Genomic DNA, 21,295 nt, shown 5'->3' with positions numbered 1-21,295 from the left:
TTCAATTTCTATTCAAATAAATTTCATAAGTATTGTATATTAAGACAGCGTCGGAACACTACATCGAGTCAGCGGTGTAACACGATAACTTATTCATCGTGGACATCCCTAGCTACAATCCCGACCCAGCTCAAGCAGTTGCCTATCATCGTCGACGTCATAGCCACGTTGTCATCGTTCATTCTAATCCACTTTCATTGCTGTTGGACGCTACTAGTACTGACGCTCTAATAGCCCAAAGTATGCATTTATGACACTGAAGTTTTTGTGTCATGCTTAAATGCTTACTAATTTGAGTACCGTAAACGTTGACAATGACAGTCTAAAATTGCTTCCGACTACATTGATATCAGAGATTCTTATTTGTAGGTACACCACGATGGGGTATTATATCGATCGCTACAATCATTGGACCAATGAATTATTTCTACCTGTTCTTTTGAACTTCTTAAGAATTTATAATAGAGTAATTATTATCTTGATAAGTTAAATGAATGGTGTGTGGGTGATGAATTTTGAAATATACGGTTGACGCACTGCACTGAAAAAAATCCATTCACCTTTTTCACAACTTATAGAGAGAGCAAAAAAACGCACAATATACAATGCTTTTTCTTAAACATAAAAAAAATATAATACATTCTACCACCAAAAATAAAACACTCAGGCAGGCAAGCATGCACACAAACCAGGAACGTTATTCGGCGTTTACAATGTGCCAAAACAAAAAAACAAAAAAAAGGAAAAACAAAACTGATATAAAAAAAATGAAGTGTAACCAACACCATAATACAACAATTGACAAATCGAACGCTGGCTTTTAACGAATAATATTGATCGCATAAAAATTAATGCCATAAATGAATTCGAATGGCATACGACAATAATACAACGGGTAAAGCTTGCGTTCTTCGTCATAGAGTAATGATAACAATAGCCAGGAGAAGCCAAACGTTCCGAGTATAGAGCGCATCTACCTGGTGTGCTGCTGTCGTTCGGAGAGGGGCGGAGAAGGCGCACGAGACGACGTAGTCGTTTGGTCACGAGATTCAGACGCTGTCGCCGGACTGCCTCCACCGCTGCCGACGAGCGCCAACGCCAACCCGTTGATACTGCCGACACATTACCACGTCACCAGAGCCCTAGGCGACAGCCTTCATTCCATACGACTTACAAGCTTCAACCTTACATTATAATCACAATTAAAACGTTGGAGCTTCTAAGTCAGCAATATTCATCACTAATTGAATATTCGCTATCAAGTTAATAATTCTAATCTATTACAAAACCTAGCAATTTATTCTAGTGTTATTGTATCTATAACAAAACATTATCTAATATCCCGCCAAGTTTTCCATTCGCTGTAATATTATATTACATTTAATCACATGTTATCATTGTGAATACCAAAATTATTGTTATCGTTTTAGCTACAAACAGCCGAGCGAAGCAGAACATTCTCAGCTAGGTGAAGAAATATAAGCAGTGGTATTCAGTTAGTGGCAAGGCAACCGGAGTGTCAGTCAATAGTTAAAGTACTGGGCAAGCAAGCATTCCATTTACATTGTCTGTTATTCGACGAATCATGATATAGGACAATCAATCACCACGCGAGATACTCTTGTTGGATCGCCTCATGAACAATATAAGTTGGCTTACGTCCATGGTGCGAATTCAATTAATGAAATAACAATAGTGACAGATGTAAAAATAACATTATTAGGTCATGTGATGATAAAATTAAAGATCGATCTGATTGACATGACAATAATTAAGGTTGAAACTGATCAGGAAATAATTCTCGTAACCCAAGAGAGTGAGAACAGTAAATTAGTTAGGTGTTTACGTCAAAACACTAGGAATTGGTATGGAATATAAATAGATTATAAAGGAATCATTTTTGTTAAAGAACTAAAGGTCGTAAAATGTTGCAGTCGAGACCACGTTTTGTCTAATCGAGATTCAAAAAAGAATTCTAATTGCGCTAATGGTTAACGTTTCACTTAAGTCTACGTTTATAGATTTTAACGTTATGCTAATTTCCTGTTTTCGGACTTTACTAATGAATTCGGTTGGCAACAAACTGAAATGACGTCAAGCAAGAAAACTATTAGAAGACACAAGGGGGGTTGACGAACTAATCATAATAATAAAAGACAGGCTGTCTGGTGGATATCGACTTTCAAGAATAGATTATTTGTAAGTTGACTTTATTTAAAGTATTGTTTGAAGTCTTGAGCGTGTCATTTAATATTTTATTGTAAGTACATGTTTAAAGTCAATGGAGGGAAAAAAGAAAATAATTCTTTACAATACTAATAAAAATATCGATTTAAGTATTGCTAGCTCGAAGCAGTACTGGTCATTAATTTATTAGGCTAACAAAAAATATTCAAAGTTATTTTTTATGCAATAGTTTTTGTATACACTGCTAATTTATATCCCAAACATTATACAAATTATATATGAGGTAAATAAATTAATGAAAATATTTATGTTTTGATTACTAAAAACAGTTGTTTAGTATGCAATTAGCGGTACACAGTACCTTATAGTAATTTAGATATCTCGAGGGAAAAAAAAAAAACTTGTATAGTCTATTTTATACAAATTATTTATCAGTTAGCGAATTATTTTGTTTGAAAAAATAATATCGCTTTCATACCTACAATGTAAAGGACAACTTGAAGAATGTGCGGTTTCGCCCTAAAATATCAGCACGCCATCTCTTCGACTTATATTTCTGTCGCGAAGCAATCATACATTGCATATGAAGGATCATCTCACGTTACAATATTACGCAAAATCTATCCAATGACGCTAGTAGAAGAGTTAGTAGCTGAAATTCGAATGTAATCTATATATATTATGCTATTTCAATTTAAATGGCCATGGGTTTTTGTGGATTCGCCTTACGTACGTGTCGTTCCAGTCCCATTGGACGTTTTAGGGGTAAAACCATACAAGCATTTCTTTTTCTTACCCTTGTATGCAGACGAGCGTACGGCCCACCTGATGGTAATTGGTTACCGTCGCCCATGGACTTCAGCAATGCCAGAAGCAGAGCCAAGCCGCTGCCTACCGCATGCATTGAGATTTTCTGGGACTCCTCAATTTTAAGTTCCTTGAATACGTCGTTACCTCTATTCATAATTATGGACTTAAGAAATCGTTGTTATTGTAATTTTTATCGCAATTGTAAATAAAACTTGTTTTGTGTGAATAGAGACATGAAAGGTGGAAATCTTTTCGTTTCACGTCAACACCTCAACTGAAGTAGTTTTCAAAACCTTAAGACGGGAAACCGATAAATAAATATATTGCGATTATGTAAAATAACGAATTTCGCATCGTAAATTAGTATAGTGGATGTTATCGATTGCATTGTGTGAAATTTATTAGCTTCGAATGTTATGTACTGCACTATATGTGAAAGGGTAATAATACACTTTCCATATGTTTCATGACACTTATTGAATGAGGATATATAATAATGAAAGGAAATAATGACAAGTTTAAATTATTCTGAAACGATAGAAATTAAATATAATAAGCCATTATTATTACCGCGTTCAAAGGTGTTTTACTAGTGTTTATATAGGTATATTCAAAGCTTCTTTTCACTTATTACGAGTAATCTACAATAAGAAATCTCTAGTTATAAATAGGTAAATGAGCTCATATCTCAAGACTTTTATAGATAACGAAATTTGTTTTTTTTTTGAGCGTGGAAGTATTACTGGGGACCCAGATGCCAGTACCGTGAAAAAAAAATCAAGTGAATCATCAGAATACATTGACCAAGTAATCTCTTTCTACAAAAGATCAAAAGTCACACAATAAAACTATATTATGATAGGATTATGAGGAAATCATGACATCAACTAGTAATTAGATCACTGTCAGACTATTCAAAGCGGAACACTGAACTCATTTAACTTTCAAGTTTACTTAATGTTTTCAAATAGGAACTTGTTTTATAAGTAATACGACCCTTGCAAGGACCATATTCTCAAGAAAGTATCACGCGAGGTTAAAGTAATAAAAACAATTAAATTCGCATTTAAAACGATTTTAATGCATGCGACCCTGTCGTTGCAGTTCACGCAAATATATTTTTCCCCATTTGTTATTCAATTCTGAGAAGTAAGCGAAGCAAAATGTGTAATGTTCTTTTTCGTCATTAATTCGCGTGATTACATTTGCGGGAAATTCATTATTTATCGTCGTAGCACTTTTACACAGCAGCTATAAGAATAGTAAATACTAAGAAAAAACGGTAGTCCAGGAAAATGAAATAGAATAAGTTTAAGGTTGCAATTTCTCAAAATTAATTAATGCCTAAATTGGCTTAAAATGCAAACAACTGCTGTGTCATATCAGTCCACTTTGAAAAATGAGTAAGTTATGATACTACACACTGGTGGTAGGACCTCTTGTGAGTCCGCATGGGTAAGTACCACCGCCTTACCTATTTCTGCCGTGAAGCAGTAATGTGTTTCGGTCTGAAGGGTAGGGCAGCCGTTGTAACTATACTGAGATCTTAGAACTTATATCTCAAGGTGGGTGGCGCATTTACGTTGTAGATGTCTATGGGCTCCAGTAACCACTTAACACCAGGTGGGCTGTGAGCTCGTCCACCCATCTAAGCAATAAAAAATAATAATTAAAATTTCGTTTCATAGATTTTGAGCATCTGCTGTGTCTAATAGCACTGCCCTCTACTTGTATGGATGGGGGTGGCGGTCAGCATTGAATTACACAGCAGTCGTCATCAACTGTCAGTTACAAGTGGCTAAGGTAAACGTAAATAAAATTAAATGTCGGATTGCAAATTAAAACTGCGTATTTATAATGCAAGTTCAGTTCAAATCTACTACTAAGGTGTTGAACTTTAAAAAGTACAATACATTGACAGTAATGTAAAAGTTAAAAATCAAACAGAGCCAAGGTTTCTTAATAAGAGAAAGCAACGTCTCAACAATAACTATCCTAAAAATATTACTATAACAACTCGCTGATTCAACTGTTACCATTGTTTCGATGAAGACTATCAATGTGAACAATAAGTTCGTTATTATCGTAAAGGAAGTGACCTTTTCATTTACATCTTTTCTGTTCGTTCACGATGACAGTTCGATTGAACTCATTACTTGCAGTTGGTAAATTGCATCAACTTAAGCGAGTCATCGAGACTGTTTTCCTTGTGCAAATCTTGTTCTTTTGTACTAAAACAATTTTTTATGAATTTTTATTATAATTTTAGTATTCATTCGATTTCCATCGGCGATTAAAGCTAGTTTTTATCGTGATAAAATACACCATTGACAAATTCCTAAAACTTTTAAACTACATACATATGTTCAATACATTGTTGTTTTTTTTTTTTTTCTTGTCAATTATTTTCGATAGCCAAAATACGTTATATTTTTTTTTGGAAGCTATAAAACACAGAACAAGCTTACGATTGGTACTAGTGTTAGTCATTTAAAATTTATTATACAGAAAGTATAGGTACTTGCCAAAACTTCATAATCGGCGACTTATGTCGTAAGTTTAAGACAATAATCGTAAAATTAGTTTATTTACGTATCACGTATGTACTACGGAAGCGTGAAACACATTCATTTAAATTGGATTAGTTTCGTTGGTCTATAAATGACGACATCCGAGGAAGACATAAAACTATGGGCTGCCGTTTTAAAGATTGGTTGATGCAAAAAAAAAAAAACGTTGTGTAATTGATACGAGCACCAGGTCGTAGAAGAAACTGGAGCGTGTCTGTGAATCTAAAAAAATATATTAACGTTTATCATCCAAACATAGCGGATTTCCTACAAAGTCATACTTAGACATTCTCTATCAATATTTAGAATTGGTATTGTCAACATCACATCTCCAAAGATAAGTCTAAAAATAAAGGGTTTTTTATATTCAAAAGTTTTAGTTTGATAATTTTCAAAAGGCGTGAAGAGACGTCAAAACAATAAAATTTAAACTACATATTCCGTAACTCACAAAACCTGTTTCATTTTATTATCATGGCAATACTGTTTAGTGTTTAAATAAAACGATGATTTCACAATGTAAAATGATCTTGAAAATATTTTGAGAAAACAAAACACGGAAACAACTAAGCCATCGGTTAGGATAAAAATAATAGTAAACATGTTTTCGTTAAATTCCCGCTACCGCACTGCGCTACCTATATGACATAACAGAGCAGAGTTATAATAGTACTTGTTTTTTATGTAATGGAGAACCGATAATGAGTTTTTTTTTATTTCCCCTGTAGGTAGAAGAGCATACGGCCCACCTGATGGTAAATGGTTACCGTCGCCCATGGACTTCAGTAATTCCAGAGCCAAGCCGTTGCCGCTCCACAAGCCTCGTTTGAAGAAGGACAAGTTATAGTGCTCGGGAAACACCGTGGAGGGGAGCTCATTCCAAGCCGGATGGTACGTGGCAAAAAAGATCTCTAGAAACGCACTGTGAATGAACGCAGTGGCTCCAGGTAGTATGGATGAATTCTACCCCGGTGGCGGGCGGTGCGATGGTAAAAACGAGGTTTTGTTTCGTTATTAATCCTACTGTTCAATTTTGCTTAGCGCCTTTAGTTTAATTATCAGGTGACGTAAGTCCAATTAAGAAATCCATTCGTTTATGATTCTTAAATCATACATTTTATTGTGGGGGGCAACGAAAACAACCTAATGCGATAATGCACTGTAAAATGAAGGCATGTATTTAAATGTGACATGATTGAAACTCATTATGTTATCAAGAGCTTTTTATTTTTTTTTATTGCTTAGATGGTTGGACGAGCTCACAGCCCACCTGGTGTAAAGTGGTTACTGGAGCCCATAGACATCTACAACGTAAATGCGCCACCCATCTTGAGATATAAGTTCTAAGATCTCAGTATAGTTACAACGGCTGCCCCACCCTTCAAACCGAAACGCATTACTGCTTCACGGCAGAAGTAGGCAGGGTGGTGGTACCTACCCGCGCGGACACACAAGAGGTCCTACCACCAGTAGAGTAAGCGTCATAAGTGATATTTTGCATGATTTAAATCATACCACTCTTAATGTATTGTCAGCTGACAGTCATTACACAATAGGGTCGTTTTGCGAAGGTTGCCTGCCCCTTGTTCGATATAGGTTTGGAACAGAACACCCGATAATCGCAATTCTTTGTTGATATTTCACGTTTCTGCACTTTGTTCTAGAACTACGACAATCAACAGAATTATAGCTCATTATCCTGTCAGTGTAATTTAACACGTTGCATTAAAATATTGCGTCATAATCTATGTGCGAGTATTCTGTCAGTTGTGCAGTTATTTATTGATCCTATTTTTAAAATAATCGTGCTTTTACGTGTTACATAAGGTTGAAATTAGTAAACGGGTTTCTGTTGATTTGGCGCGTTCCGTTGGCGATTCATTGGCGAAATATCATTCCAATTAGCGTAAATCAATTACACGCATGGTGTTCGGTAAACGTGATATTCTGCAATCTACAGTGGTCACATGATGAATACAATTTGGTATTCCGCCAGGTACTTGGCATCGGCTTTAGATTCCGACCAAACTTGCACTAGATAATAATGTTCTTATTTTAGGTAGTACTGTCAAGATATTGACTTAATAATCGTGTGAGATCGATGTTATTTCGACATCACGAGCTCGTCTATCATTTGAACAAAGAAAAGGTCAGAACGAATAGAGTATATCCGGTTGCTAATCAGATATGTCAGTAATTGTTTTCTTGAAAACATTTGGTAGTGCTGTATTGCTTGATGTTGGCAGTAAATGTTTATCAAGCTATTTTTTAGAACAGCTGTTATTCGAATTTAATTGAGAGTTCAACCTAATTCGTGGACGACAGCATCTGCCCGGCAAGCTTATTATCAGGTGACAAGTTAACCGGTCAGTTCTCTACTGTATAAAAACAATGAATTCCTTTCCAGACTTCATGAGGCGAAAGTTAACCTTCTCGGTGACAGCATCCGGATATTTAGCAGATTCACTCAAAATTATTCATGTATTCAACATTGTTTATTTTAGTTACGGCTCCAAGCAGGCGCCAGGTTCACCTTGACCGAAGTTCGCGAACGGTGTAACAAACCAAGAAACGTCGACCTTTCCACCTTCTCGATTTGTTAGATGAAACAAATGAACTAGTAAAATTGAAATGCTGGCTGGAGTTCACGTTACGTTGGTATGCGAAAACAATCGTTTTTACTGAAATATACTTTTGTTGAATGCAATTAAACAGGTTTAAAAGAATATTGCTGTAATAATTCTTCGTCTTACTATTCTTATAATATTTAAAGATTTAAACATATATTTTTATCTAAGTGTATCTGAGCACCGACTTTTACCAAGAAGTACTAGTACATTTGTATTAGCACTTCATGGTTATTGCTCACAGTAATAACAGGTATTTATGTAATTTATGTAGGGCTGGCCATAATTTCCAAATTCAAATTATTATATTTAAAAAATATGGAATTCTGTTTTCAAATTCAGTCATTTGTTTATTGATTAATGTTCCGGTTTCACCGCATTTGTATCTTTTTCATCATCATGGACATTATATTTTTAGTACGAGTAATTATGGAATAAGAGTTTTGACGCGGTAGCAATAACCACACAAACGGCTCACAACATTAATGGCGTATACGAAGTCAATACCACAAACGATTCGTCATTGGTTTGAAAGCTTCTGACATGACGATTTTGATCTAATAAATTAACTCCGTGGTCGCCCGAAAATTAAAGTTCACAACGACGAATTCAAGCCGATATAGCCACCTTCAGATATAGTTCTAATGTCTCGGTTTTTAAAGTACAACGGCTGCCCCACCCTTCGAACCGAAAGGCATTAATTACTGCTTGATGGAAGAAATAGGCAGGGTGGTGGAGGTCCGCACCTAACCGTGCGGACTCACAAGGCGTCCTACTACCAATAAGAAACACGGTTACAGTTTGGTGGTCTAGGTCTAGGTATAATTCATTATAGCTTCTTACCAAATAGCACAATAGACGGTCTCTAAGCAACAAGAGCTAGGGTTAGAAGTTTTGCGTCATTTACCATACTAACCAGACTTCTACATTTCCCAAAGTTTGGTCAACTTAATGGCAGGGAAAAAAATCAATACCCGATAGGTATATATAGGTATTGGTAGGCAGGTACCAAATGCCTTTAAAGCTCGTACACCGGACTTCTTCAGGAAGGACATTGAACAAATTAACACTGTACTGGCCTCTCCCAGCCTCTGCCATGAATGAACATGCATCGATACAATGGGTGCATACTTTAATTGATATCAATAAACAACATTTATAAAAAAAATTACTAACTTTCTGTATACTAAACGTCAATTTCATAGGTACAGAATTAATACAGTGGTACCTCGACATACGAGTTTAATTCGTTCCGCAACCTTGCTCGTATGTCAAATTGTTCGTACCTCAAAGCAATTTTCCCCATTAAAATTAATTGAAACGCCATTAATCCGTTCCAAAGCTCCCAAAAAACCACCTCAGTCGTTTTGGTGAAGTGTTTTTGAATAAGAAAAATGTATTTTTAAACTTTATAAAATATTGGCATTCTTCTGAACAAAGCATTTTTTAAGCATTTAGATCGAGCGAAGCTCACGTAAAATGGAAGGAAAGATACGCAATTTTTGGAAATATATTATGAAGGAGATGCGGACTATAAATGTAATTTCTTAGTAAGTTACAGAACAGAGCATCGAAATAATTTCTTATGTTTATAAGCGAAAGAGAGTTTAATTTCTCCAAACGAGGAATCATACCAAGATTTCTATACGCTTTCTCTCATACATATATTTTCAATATGTTGGATGTATCTAAACTCCGGGTCAAGTTAGTTACTCATAAGCTCTTTATACTTTTGAGCCCTCTCATACACGTCATCGCGGATCCTCCCGATCCATTAACGGTGCTTTTAAGTACCACAAGCACCGGTCTCCGTCCTCGTCGAATCCGTCGCTTGCGACGAAGGGCTCGACGAGCGAATTAACCCATAGACACAGCCCACTGAGTTTCTCGCCGGATCTTCTCAGTGGGTCGTGTTTCCGATCCGGTGGTAGATTCTGCGAAGCACTGCTCATGCTAGGGCCAGTGTTAGCATCACTCCGGTTTGAGCCCCGTGAGCTCATCTACTAGTTAAGGTTACGCTGAAATAGCCTCTCAAGGCTATGTTTAGGTAGGGAAAAAAAAGAGCCCTCTCTATTAGGTACATGAGTGTTTGTTAAATAAAATAATAGGAAAAAAGCGGATTTTTTCATCAACTCTGTTGAAACGATCACGGAGTTAACGTGCAAGATCGTAAACAAGCAAGAGATCAAAACCTTAAAGTGCGTGTTAAGAAACGTACAGAAAAAACAACGTTCAATTTTGCACGTTTACATTACAATTTCGTAACGAACAAGTTGATAATAAAATCTATTTCGATTCCGGGTTATACCGACATTTTATAGTGATGTTAAATAAACGTAAAACTGCGACTTCATAAACGAAGCCATTATTCTATACAAATGTTCAATGTTATAAATGGGTTCAAGGCATCAATTTTATTATCGCACCATTTTACTTACAATTTCTCGTTTAAAATGTACATACCAAAAATTCCATATGAAATTAGTAATATTATTGAGGCAATATTGTTTTTATGAAAATTATTTATTCATATACCACTTTTTTACGAGTATGTTTTGATACAAGTCTTCTAAACTCAAGCTTTTTACACACCCATTATGTAAAAACGATATTTTTATTTATTTGGCAGCTATTGTTATGAATATTGTTCGAGAAATATGCAGTTAAGAAAATAACCATTTTAGCAATCAAATTATTATACATTTTCTCTGTTTCTCAACCAACCAATGTTTTTAATTAATCAATAACAAGACATAATAGAAAGTATAGTAATTAAAATGAATCGCAATCTTGTAGTTCCAGTGATTAATAGGAAGAGCATCGGGCGAACACTGGTACAAATTTACTACATACTTCTACCTCTGTTTAAATATACATACTAATAGATACAAATATAAACAGTACCGTCTGGTTCGGTTGCAAATAGAGGTAGCGTATCAGAAGGTACGCGGTTTTAATGACTTCTAATTTTTTACATTCACGAAATGGGTTACTACAACCTTGGTACACTTTCGTTCAACGCTTCACAGTCATGAGAAATTTAGGAATCTTACTCTGATGACGCGAGTGCTAAATTTCTATCTTAAAATAGTTTCACAGTTTCCACGTGGAAAATTTATTATATAATAGTAGCAAATACACGTCCCGGATGTAATTCGGTAATGGAAACTCGAAGATGTGTAAAGTTTTATTCATTCATACCCGAAAACCGGAATGTTTCTAGGGTAATTCCAGCAGTTGTACCGGCAGCAGTAATTTGATTAAGGTGGGATGCATTGGAAATGACTAAGGCGACAAAACAAATTGGTTAATGAAATCGCGTTTTGATTGTAAAGAACGCCACCCACGGAGTACGAAATTAGATGAATGACGAATCCGGTGCATGTATTGCGAGTGACTCTTGACAAATAATCGTCGTGTGAATAACAACAAATCCGCTGATTACTCTTAATCTGTTTAATGTGTCTGTGGCGATAAATAAAATGGGATCGGACAGTTTTATTGTGCTTTACACTTCAAAACACATATTTAAATTCTTTTATTTTGAACTTAAAAATAGGTATACTGAATTTCGGCATAGAAAGGTGACTGACTGTTAATAAAATATATAGTGCACGTAAATATGGAAAGCCAAGTCGTTGTAAGTTAAAAAACCAATAAAACTATATTTAAAATGTTGTAAAAAGTACTAATGCATCGTTTAGGTTTTAAAGGATCAAGGACCTACGAGTAAAATGCATTGGCATTGTAAGTTGAAAATTTAACGTGCTAATAAGACGTCCACCCGGTGTGGTCGCATTTAGTGATGTGAGTTCTAAATAAATACATACCAGTACCAGCCCGTGCCCACAAATACAGGAATAACATTGTGTAAGTGTAAAGTTAAACCCGTAGAATTTAAGAATAATTTAATTTACTTATTGGCTCGCGCCTCGGGTATACGAGTCTCTCTTGAGTGTGAAGTTATCAGGTATTTTTCGGAAGGGCTCGGGCAGCTGTTAGCAAGCCTTCCTCTCCCAGCTAAGCCCTCGAGCCCGCCTATCGGTCCTTCAGGCCACCAGCTATCCTACCATAAAAACCGCAATTTTATACTCCTCCGCCAGCCATCTACATGGTTTCTGATGTTTTTTGCTGGTGATAGGGCCTTTTGTTAGCCCGCGTGATGCTTTACTACGGCTCAGCCGTGACGTCATGCTTTTTGATTTGCGAATAAGATAGCCACTATTTAAATACCTACTATTGAGTATTCGTCGTCTCTTACATGATTGGTGGTGGTTGATATACAACGCTTATAGGTGCCTCAAATTGGTGCCTAGTCATTTACCACGAAGAGCCCATCAAAAACAATAATAAATATAAGCGAGAACGAATAGTATTAGTTACTTCACTGTGATTAGAGGTGTTTTAAGAATTAAAGATGTTTTAATTCAATAATGTCAGAATGTTTGAAATTGTATATTATTTAATATTTCGAAAATCACTGTATCCAACAATATGTTACTCTTCATTGTATATCAGAGCACTGTAATGGAATTAGTAAGCCGACACCCCCAATCATTCGCGAAGGTCGCGCGTTGAACCTTGAATAATTACGCGGGGTGAATCTAGGGTGGTCGGATTTAAGGGCAATGACCGGTGACAAGTTTTGTTTAGAGAATGAAATGTTTACGATCATCAGTTTTTATGCGTTAGGGGGCTTGATTTGTTTATAGATCAATAGAGAACACATCAGATAAATTTTATTCCAAAAGTTTCTACAGTCAGTTTACATATGATACGTATTAACTTTTAAAACAAATGTAATATGCTCAGTGTGTGTAATATGACATTATTATTAACAAGATATATCAATGAAACGTAATTTTGAAAGCCGTCGTCCTTTTCGTATGTTATAATTCCTTTCTCTACAAAGTTGCATCGATTCAAGCGACAAGGTCGCATTTTAGGGCCAGATTTAGTTAAATAATTAATTTTATTTATTATCGAGAATAGATAGTCGACTACAGCACATCGGATGTTACTATAGCGTATATTCCAAGGTTAACAAAAAATCGAAAAACCACGAAATTTTGGGCGGCAAACTAATGTATTTATTTATGACTAGCGACCCGCCCTCGCTTCGCTTCGGAAACATTAAAACACACAAGAAACAAAAAAAAAAATAACAAAAAAATTAAAAAAAGTAGCCTATGTTCATCAGGGACAATGTCGGCTTCTAATGGAAAAAGAATTTTTCAAATCGGTCCAGTAGTTTCGGAGCCTATTCGAAACAAACAAACAAACAAATCTTTCCTCTTTATAATATTAGTATAGATACTACATGCACATTGGTGTACATTGGCGATATTAATGCACAACTCAATCTGTATCAACCAAGGGTAGGACTCATAAAAGAACACTGTAAATATATTGGTTGATTAAATAAAGTAAAACTTATTTCTCAAATAAAACCTAAACATATAAATTCTATACTTAGATATTTATTATATTACGTTTTTTCCAGTTTATCTCTTGTTAATAATTTGTCTCTCAATTAGGTTATGAACGATCAGTGACTGTCCTGATGTCAAGAGTTTTGTGTTGTGTGTTTTGAGCATTCTCGCTCACGACTCGGTCGTGCGCGGACGTGCTTTCCGATCCGTGGCCCGCTTGCGAGCTGCGTCTCAGAACTCACAGTTGTGCTCGACAGTGTAGTGACCGTGAATACATCGTGCGTACAATTCAGTAGTGCGGACGTGCCGATCCGTTGGTCGCTTGCGATCTGCGTATCGAGGTCCATTTTTGTGCGCTAAAGTTTTGTAACCGCGAACCCACCCTTACCAACTGCCTTTTTCAAGGCAAAACCAATCGCTACGTTCAGCTTCCTGTGGCACTCACAGGCTAGCGATTTCCTAACCCTTCCCAAAAACAACAGTCTTTTTCAAGACTAGACCCCCGCTCGCGATTCTGCCTGCTGTAGCATTATACAGCCCGAGCGGGTTCCTTTCCTTTTCCCCGCCGATTGCCGTTTTCACGGCATAGGCATTCCCCCCCCTGCTCCTTGCTGTCCTGCAGCACAGGGGGGTTACAAATCCTATCCGGGGCCTCGCCTTTCGGCGAGTTCAACAAAAGTCCCGGGGCCGCCCCCCCGGGCAAGAAGACCGAAGAATGGAGCATGAAGATAGTGCTAGTGATATTGTCGGGTTCCTCCGGGATAGGTACCCGTCAATTAGGGCCGAGTATCTCGAATTTAGGGCCTCTCGTGGCAATCCCTCCCCCCCCGCGTCCGTCGCCGCGTATCTCAAACGTGCCTCGGAGGCACGCCGCGCGCCCCCCGCCGCCGCGTCAAGTTCGAGCGCACGTTCCAACGATGCGACTCACATAGCGCCTAACGCTACCCCCACCCCCGCGCCCGCGTCGATTACGTCATCGCGCGCTTCGTCCGTCGCGACCTCGATCGTTTCGAGTTCAGGCTCCGATACCGAATCGGAGATGGATTTCGAATCCGCGTCAAGCCCTCAGCCTGGAACTTCGGATGGGTTCCAAACCGTAACGCGCGGCAAAAAGCGTACTCGCGCCGTGGAGTCCCGGAGCTCCACGACGAAGCAAACTAAATCCGCGACCGCCTCCCGCCCGCAGGTAGTCGTGACACCGGAGTCGGACTCCGCTCGCCGCGTAACCCCGCCGCCGCGTCCCAAGCCCGCGCCCGCTCCTAAAGTAGCTGCCCCGCCCCCGCTGATACTTCAAGAGAAGACAGCGTGGAATCGCGTGTCCCAGGCCCTTCAGGCCAACAAAATTAATTACACCCATGCGCGTAACGTCGCGCATGGGATTCAGATAAAGGTCGCAACGCCCGGCGACCATAGGGCCCTCTCTTCATACCTCCGAAAGGAGAACATAGGTTTTCACACCTATGCTCTTCAGGAGGACCGCGAGCTCCGCGTAGTGATACGCGGAGTCCCCAAGGAGTTAGACATCGATTACATAAAGGAGGATCTGACCGCTCAGTCCCTCCCGTTAGTTAGCGTGCACCGGATGCACAGTGGGCGGGGCAAGCAGCCCTACAACATGATCCTGGTAGCTCTAGAACCCACCCCGGAGGCCAAAAAGAAGATCGCATGTCTCACGACAATTTGCGGCCTATCCGGGATCTCAATCGAAGCCCCCCATAAACGTGGTACTCCCGGGCAGTGCTACAGATGCCAGCTTTACGGCCACTCGGCTCGTAATTGCCACGCGCGCCCCCGCTGCGTAAAATGCCTCGGCGATCACGCCACATTAGATTGCTCGCGAGTTAGGGAAACCGCGACCGAACCTCCAAGCTGTGTCCTATGCCTTAAGCAAGGGCACCCCGCGAACTACCGTGGATGTCCTAGGGCTCCGCGTAAACGTCCGACCCACCCAGCCCCCCGAACCGTCGGCCCAAAGACTTCGGCGCCTTCAGTGCCGAAACCCGCCTTCGTGCCGGCTGCAGTTCCCACGGTCTCGGCGTGGAAAAAACCGCTGCCGTATACGAAGGCGGGAACGCAAACCGCACCCCCGCCCCCGCTCGCGACACGCCCCGCGCCCCAGCCCCTGCTCGCACCTCGCCCCGCGCCCGCGTTCCGCCCCCCGCAACCCTCTGCCGCCAACGACTTCGCGCTCGTGCGCGACTTCGTCACTGCGGTCAACTTCGACCGTCTGCGATCGTTCGCAGACGCTATCCGTAGGTCGGTAACCCCCGAACAGCGGCTCGCGGCCGCGTTCGACCACATGGACGTATACGAGTCCGTGTCCCGCACTTTGTAAATCTTTACCGGTAACCAATGGCGCAAAAAGGTAGAGAAAAACCGTATTCCCTTACGTTAGCATTCTATAATGCTAACGGACTCGCGCGGCAACGCGATCAAATTTTCGAATTCCTCCGCGATAATCTTGTAGATATTCTATTAGTGCAGGAAACCTGTCTGAAGCCCTCGCGTCGCGACCCGAAAGTCGCGAATTACGTCATGGTTAGGAATGACAGACTCACCGCCTCCAAAGGTGGGACTGCCATTTACTATAGGCGGGCCCTGCACGTTGTCCCTCTCGATACTCCCTCGCTCTCACATATCGAGGCGTCAGTGTGCCGTATCTCGCTGACGGGACACCAGCCGATCGTCATCGCATCCGTTTATCTCCCCCCGGACAAGCCCCTTCTGAGCAGTGACATCGAGTCACTGTTCGGCATGGGAGACTCCGTCATCCTGGCAGGCGATTTAAATTGCCACCACACTAGGTGGAACTGCCATCGTACTAACGTTAACGGTAGGCGTCTCGACGCGTTTATAGACGACCTCACCTTTGAAATAGTCGGTCCCCCAACTCCAACATGTTATCCGTATAACATCGCGCTCCGTCCGAGCACTATAGACCTGGCATTGCTTAGGAACGTAACTCTGCGCTTGCGTTCCATCGAAGCAATGTCAGAGCTCGACTCAGACCACCGACCTGTCGTTATGCAGCTCGGTCGCCCCCACAACCCAGTCACTGTTACGAGGACCATGGTGGATTGGAATAAGCTGGGCACGTGCCTAGCCGACACCGCTCCGCCAATCCTCCCTTACGGCCCGGATTCGAATCTATCCCCCGAGGACACCGTCGAATCCATAAACATCATTACCGATCACATATCTTCCGCGATCATTAGATCTTCTAAAGAAGTCGATGTGGAGGACAGCTTCCACCGCATCAGACTGTCCCCCGATCTTAGGAATCTCTTAAGAGTTAGGAACGCGGCAATCCGGGCCTACGATCGTCTTCCCACGCATTCAAACCGGATTCGGATGCGTCGTCTACAACGCGAAGTCCACTCCCGCTTAAGCGACGCGCGTAACGATAATTGGCATAGTTATCTAGAACAACTCGCGCCCTCCCACCAAGCATACTGGCGACTAGCTAGGACTCTCAAATCCGAAACTACCGCTACTATGCCTCCCCTCATACGCCCTTCAGGCCAACCACCGGCATTCGATGACGATGACAAGGCTGAGCTGCTGGCCGATGCACTGCAAGAGCAGTGCACCACCAGCACTCAACTCGCGGACCCCGAACACACCGAGTTAGTCGACAGGGAGGTCGAGCGCAGAGCTTCCCTGCCGCCCTCGGACGCGTTACCCCCCATTACCACTGACGAAGTTAGAGACGCGATCCATAACCTCCAACCTAGGAAGGCACCCGGCTCCGACGGCATCCACAACCGCGCGCTAAAATTTTTGCCAGTCCAACTGATAGCAATGTTGGCTACAATTTTAAATGCCGCTATGACGCACTGCATCTTTCCCGCGGTGTGGAAAGAAGCGGACGTTATCGGTATACATAAGCCGGGCAAACCGACAAACGAAACTTCTAGTTACCGTCCGATTAGTCTCCTCTCGACGATAGGAAAAATTTACGAACGGCTCCTTAGGAAACGCCTCTGGGATTTTGTTACCGCGAACAAAATTCTCATTGACGAACAGTTCGGATTCCGCTCTAAACACTCGTGCGTACAACAAGTGCACCGCCTCACGGAGCACATTCTGATAGGACTAAATAGGCGTAAACAAATCCCGACCGGCGCCCTCTTCTTCGACATCGCGAAGGCGTTCGACAAAGTCTGGCACAACGGTTTAATTTATAAACTGTACAACATGGGAGTGCCAGACAGACTCGTGCTCATCATACGAGACTTCTTGTCGAACCGTTCGTTTCGATATCGAGTAGAGGGAACTCGTTCTCGTCCCCGTCAACTGACCGCCGGAGTCCCGCAAGGCTCCGCGCTCTCCCCGTTATTATTTAGTTTGTATATCAATGATATACCCCGGTCTCCGGAGACCCATCTAGCGCTCTTCGCCGACGACACGGCTATCTACTACTCGTGTAGGAAGATGTCGCTGCTTCATCGGCGACTCCAGATCGCAGTAGCCACCCTGGGACAGTGGTTCCGGAAATGGCGAATAGACATCAACCCCACGAAAAGCGCAGCGGTGCTCTTCAAAAGGGGTCGCCCTCCGAACATCACTTCGAGCATCCCACTCCGTAGTAGGCGCGCAAACACCTCCGCCGTTAGTCCCATCACTCTCTTTGGCCAGCCCATTCCGTGGGTCTCGAAGGTCAAATATCTAGGCGTCACCCTCGACAGAGGGATGACATTCCGTCCCCATATAAAAACGGTACGCGACCGCGCCGCGTTTATTCTAGGACGACTCTATCCAATGCTTTGTAGTCGAAGCAAACTGTCCCTCCGAAATAAGGTAACTCTCTACAAAACTTGTATACGCCCCGTCATGACGTATGCAAGCGTAGTGTTCGCTCACGCAGCCCGCACCAACTTGAAATCCCTTCAGGTTATTCAATCACGATTCTGCAGGATAGCCGTCGGAGCGCCTTGGTTCCTTAGGAATGTGGATCTCCACGACGACCTGGAGCTCGACTCCCTTAGTAAGTATCTACAGTCGGCATCGCTGCGCCATTTTGAGAAGGCGGCACGACATGAGAACCCTCTCATCGTAGCCGCTGGAAATTACATACCCGACCCAGTAGACCGAATGGTAAACCGTCGACGTCGCCCAAAGCACGTCATTACGGATCCTCCTGATCCATTAACGGTGTTTTTAGGCACCACAAGCACCGGTCACCGTCCTCGTCGAACCCGTCGCTTGCGACGAAGGGTTCGACGAGCGAACTAACCCATAGACACAGCCCACTGAGTTTCTCGCCGGATCTTCTCAGTGGGTCGCGTTTCCGATCCGGTGGTAGATTCTGCGAAGCACTGCTCTTGCTAGGGTCAGTGTTAGCAACTCTCCGGTTGAGCCCCGCGAGCTCACCTACTAACGTTAGGGCGAAGCTGAAATAGCCTCTCAAGGCTATCAGCATAGGTAGGAAAAAAAAAAAAAAAAAAAAAAAGTGTTTTGAGTTTGTGTGAATCTAAAAACTGTTGAAAAAAAAACGTATTTGTAAAAGTAAAAAGAAGAACGAACTAATCAATAACTCCACGTGAGGGAGTAAGACGGACGATGAGGAATTAAGTTGTTAGTGGAACTTATGGCTCTGTCATAACTTCTGATTGACATGCCGCCTATTCGCAACGGAGGTCAGTGACCGTACTATTAATTATTTATGAGCGAACATTGAGGGTCGACTATGCTACCCCTGTAATTGTAAATCCCCTGTATCAGAATTCCATGCTTATTTAACATTTAGGTATCTATAAGGTGTTGTGTTGCCGGTCATGGATTTAAATTTTTAAATATGTATATCTGCATTATTACTTGATATTTAGTTTTTGCTATATAAGGCGTATTTTAAAGTGTTTTTAGATGGCACTATTGGAGCAAAGCGCTCGCTCGCTATTATATTTTAATTACTTTTATGTTAATAAAATATATGTCTAAAATAAATATTGAGTTTCTATCGCCGTTCCTTCTCAAAACTGTGCGTGTGGTTCTTAGAGCTAGAGGTAAAGATTATTTTCATTTTCAATACTGACATTAGACAGTTGGGACTATTTCGAAATTTGGAATTAATTGAGAGAAAAAAAAAAGACATTTACTTTCATAATTCACGTGAAATTATACAGTTTGTATCTTATATGGTATACAGGCCATGGCATCTCATTTTTTTCATTACTACAACCTATTCCAAGAACAAAACTATACATACACATGATAACTTCAATGTGGATGATTTCTCACGCACCATATCTCATATCCGTCGAATGATTCACGTTTTGTGTCACCATTAATTATTATTGTATCTGAATATTCAATCGCCAAAGCGAAATTAACTTTTAAAAGTTTTCGTAATTATTACCTACACACATAAATGTGATAATCGTTTAATTACTTAATAACGTCAACAGTATTAAGTTATACCGGACGTAATGTAACCGTTCCGAAAATGAACACAGGTAAGTAACCGGCATGATCCAGATACGGCAACCAAAAAATAGTAACTTTTTATTGTACTGCACACTGCACCTTAAGTATTTTGTTTTACGTTTTAGTATTTAGTGTAGTTTAGTCTAGAGTTACATTTATACAATAGTAAATATATTGCGATTTATCATACACATCTACATTTTAGTAGATACTTTATAATAGTCTAGGTTTTCATTTCATTTAATAACTAATTTAAAACTTTAAAATTACATCTTTTTTATTTAAAACGATACAATTTGTTTGGTTACAATTTGTTTGTGCGGTTTTTTTTTAAATCTCACTTCGCTCATTCGTTTGTCCATAGCATACATTACAAATCTCATTTCAGGGTCATTAAACTTTAAAAAAAACCCATCTCAAATACGTACACACCATAACAACATTAGTAACATGAGTTCGTTCGGCTGTATGTCAATCAACTCATGAGTGAAGCAAAAAAAAAATGTAGCGAGCCTGTCATTCTTACCATCGAGACAACACGATAACAAACTATGTACCTATTATATGAATTTAATTAATTATACAAGTTCGTTTGACTAACAGAGATCGGTAGATAAACTCAGGCGTACTTTTTTTCGGCATTTACCAAAACTATTGAGTATTCGGCATCCTTAAGCTGTAATATTTTGATGTAACAATAAACATTAGCTACTGCCCGGGTTGCACAGCAACATCTATGACTAACACTCAAGATATAAGTTATAATAATTAGAGACTTAGTTAGAATTTTAAAAAAAGGACTACCAAAAATTCTTCTTGGCTTCTTTTGACTATAAAAATGCAACATCCTTGGGTTTTATAAATCTACGGTTCAGTCAAGGTAACAGCACTCCAAAGAGTTCGACATGCAACCTAATTTAAAGTCGGGTCGGGTAGCTATTAGCAAATCCCACTTCTCCTGGCTGAGCCCTTGCTCGCTCACCTGCCCTGGTATAACTGGGAAGGCTTCTAGCCAACAGTAATCTCTCAAACAAAAAAAAAAGGTTCAGTCTCACATGTTGTAACTGTTTTGATGGATTTAGTGATTATTGTACATAAGAAAATACATATATTTAGACAATATGTTTAACAATCATCTTATTACTAAAACACCTGTCGCATCTAATAATACCTGACGGGTAGTCCGCGGCGGCTGTGAAACGGCATACAAAACGAACGTTCGAATGCGGCGGAACAAACTGGT

At 40.4% G+C, this 21,295-nt stretch overlaps 1 protein-coding gene across 7 annotated transcripts in view; it reads right to left on the bottom strand.

Annotated features, from left to right (window-relative positions):
• Window positions 1–21,295, bottom strand: part of LOC114242131 (uncharacterized) — a 172,461-nt gene that overhangs the window by 85,852 nt on the left and 65,314 nt on the right. For 5 of the 7 annotated variants that reach the window (XM_089727247.1, XM_089727246.1, XM_089727248.1 and 2 more), the window contains one exon: window positions 978–1,112. The exons of the other annotated variants lie outside the window; for them this stretch is intronic. In XM_089727247.1, coding sequence (XP_089583373.1) covers window positions 978–1,112 — 135 coding nt within the window. The remainder of the gene's footprint in view (window positions 1–977; window positions 1,113–21,295) is intronic. 7 annotated transcript variants of the gene reach the window in all.

This window comes from Bombyx mandarina, chromosome 05, assembly GCF_030267445.1.
Source record: "Bombyx mandarina strain Sakado chromosome 05, ASM3026744v2".
Taxonomy (NCBI): Eukaryota; Metazoa; Arthropoda; class Insecta; order Lepidoptera; family Bombycidae; genus Bombyx; species Bombyx mandarina.
Note: the sequence above shows the minus strand (reverse complement) of the source record. Positions and strands in the feature narration are given on the sequence as shown.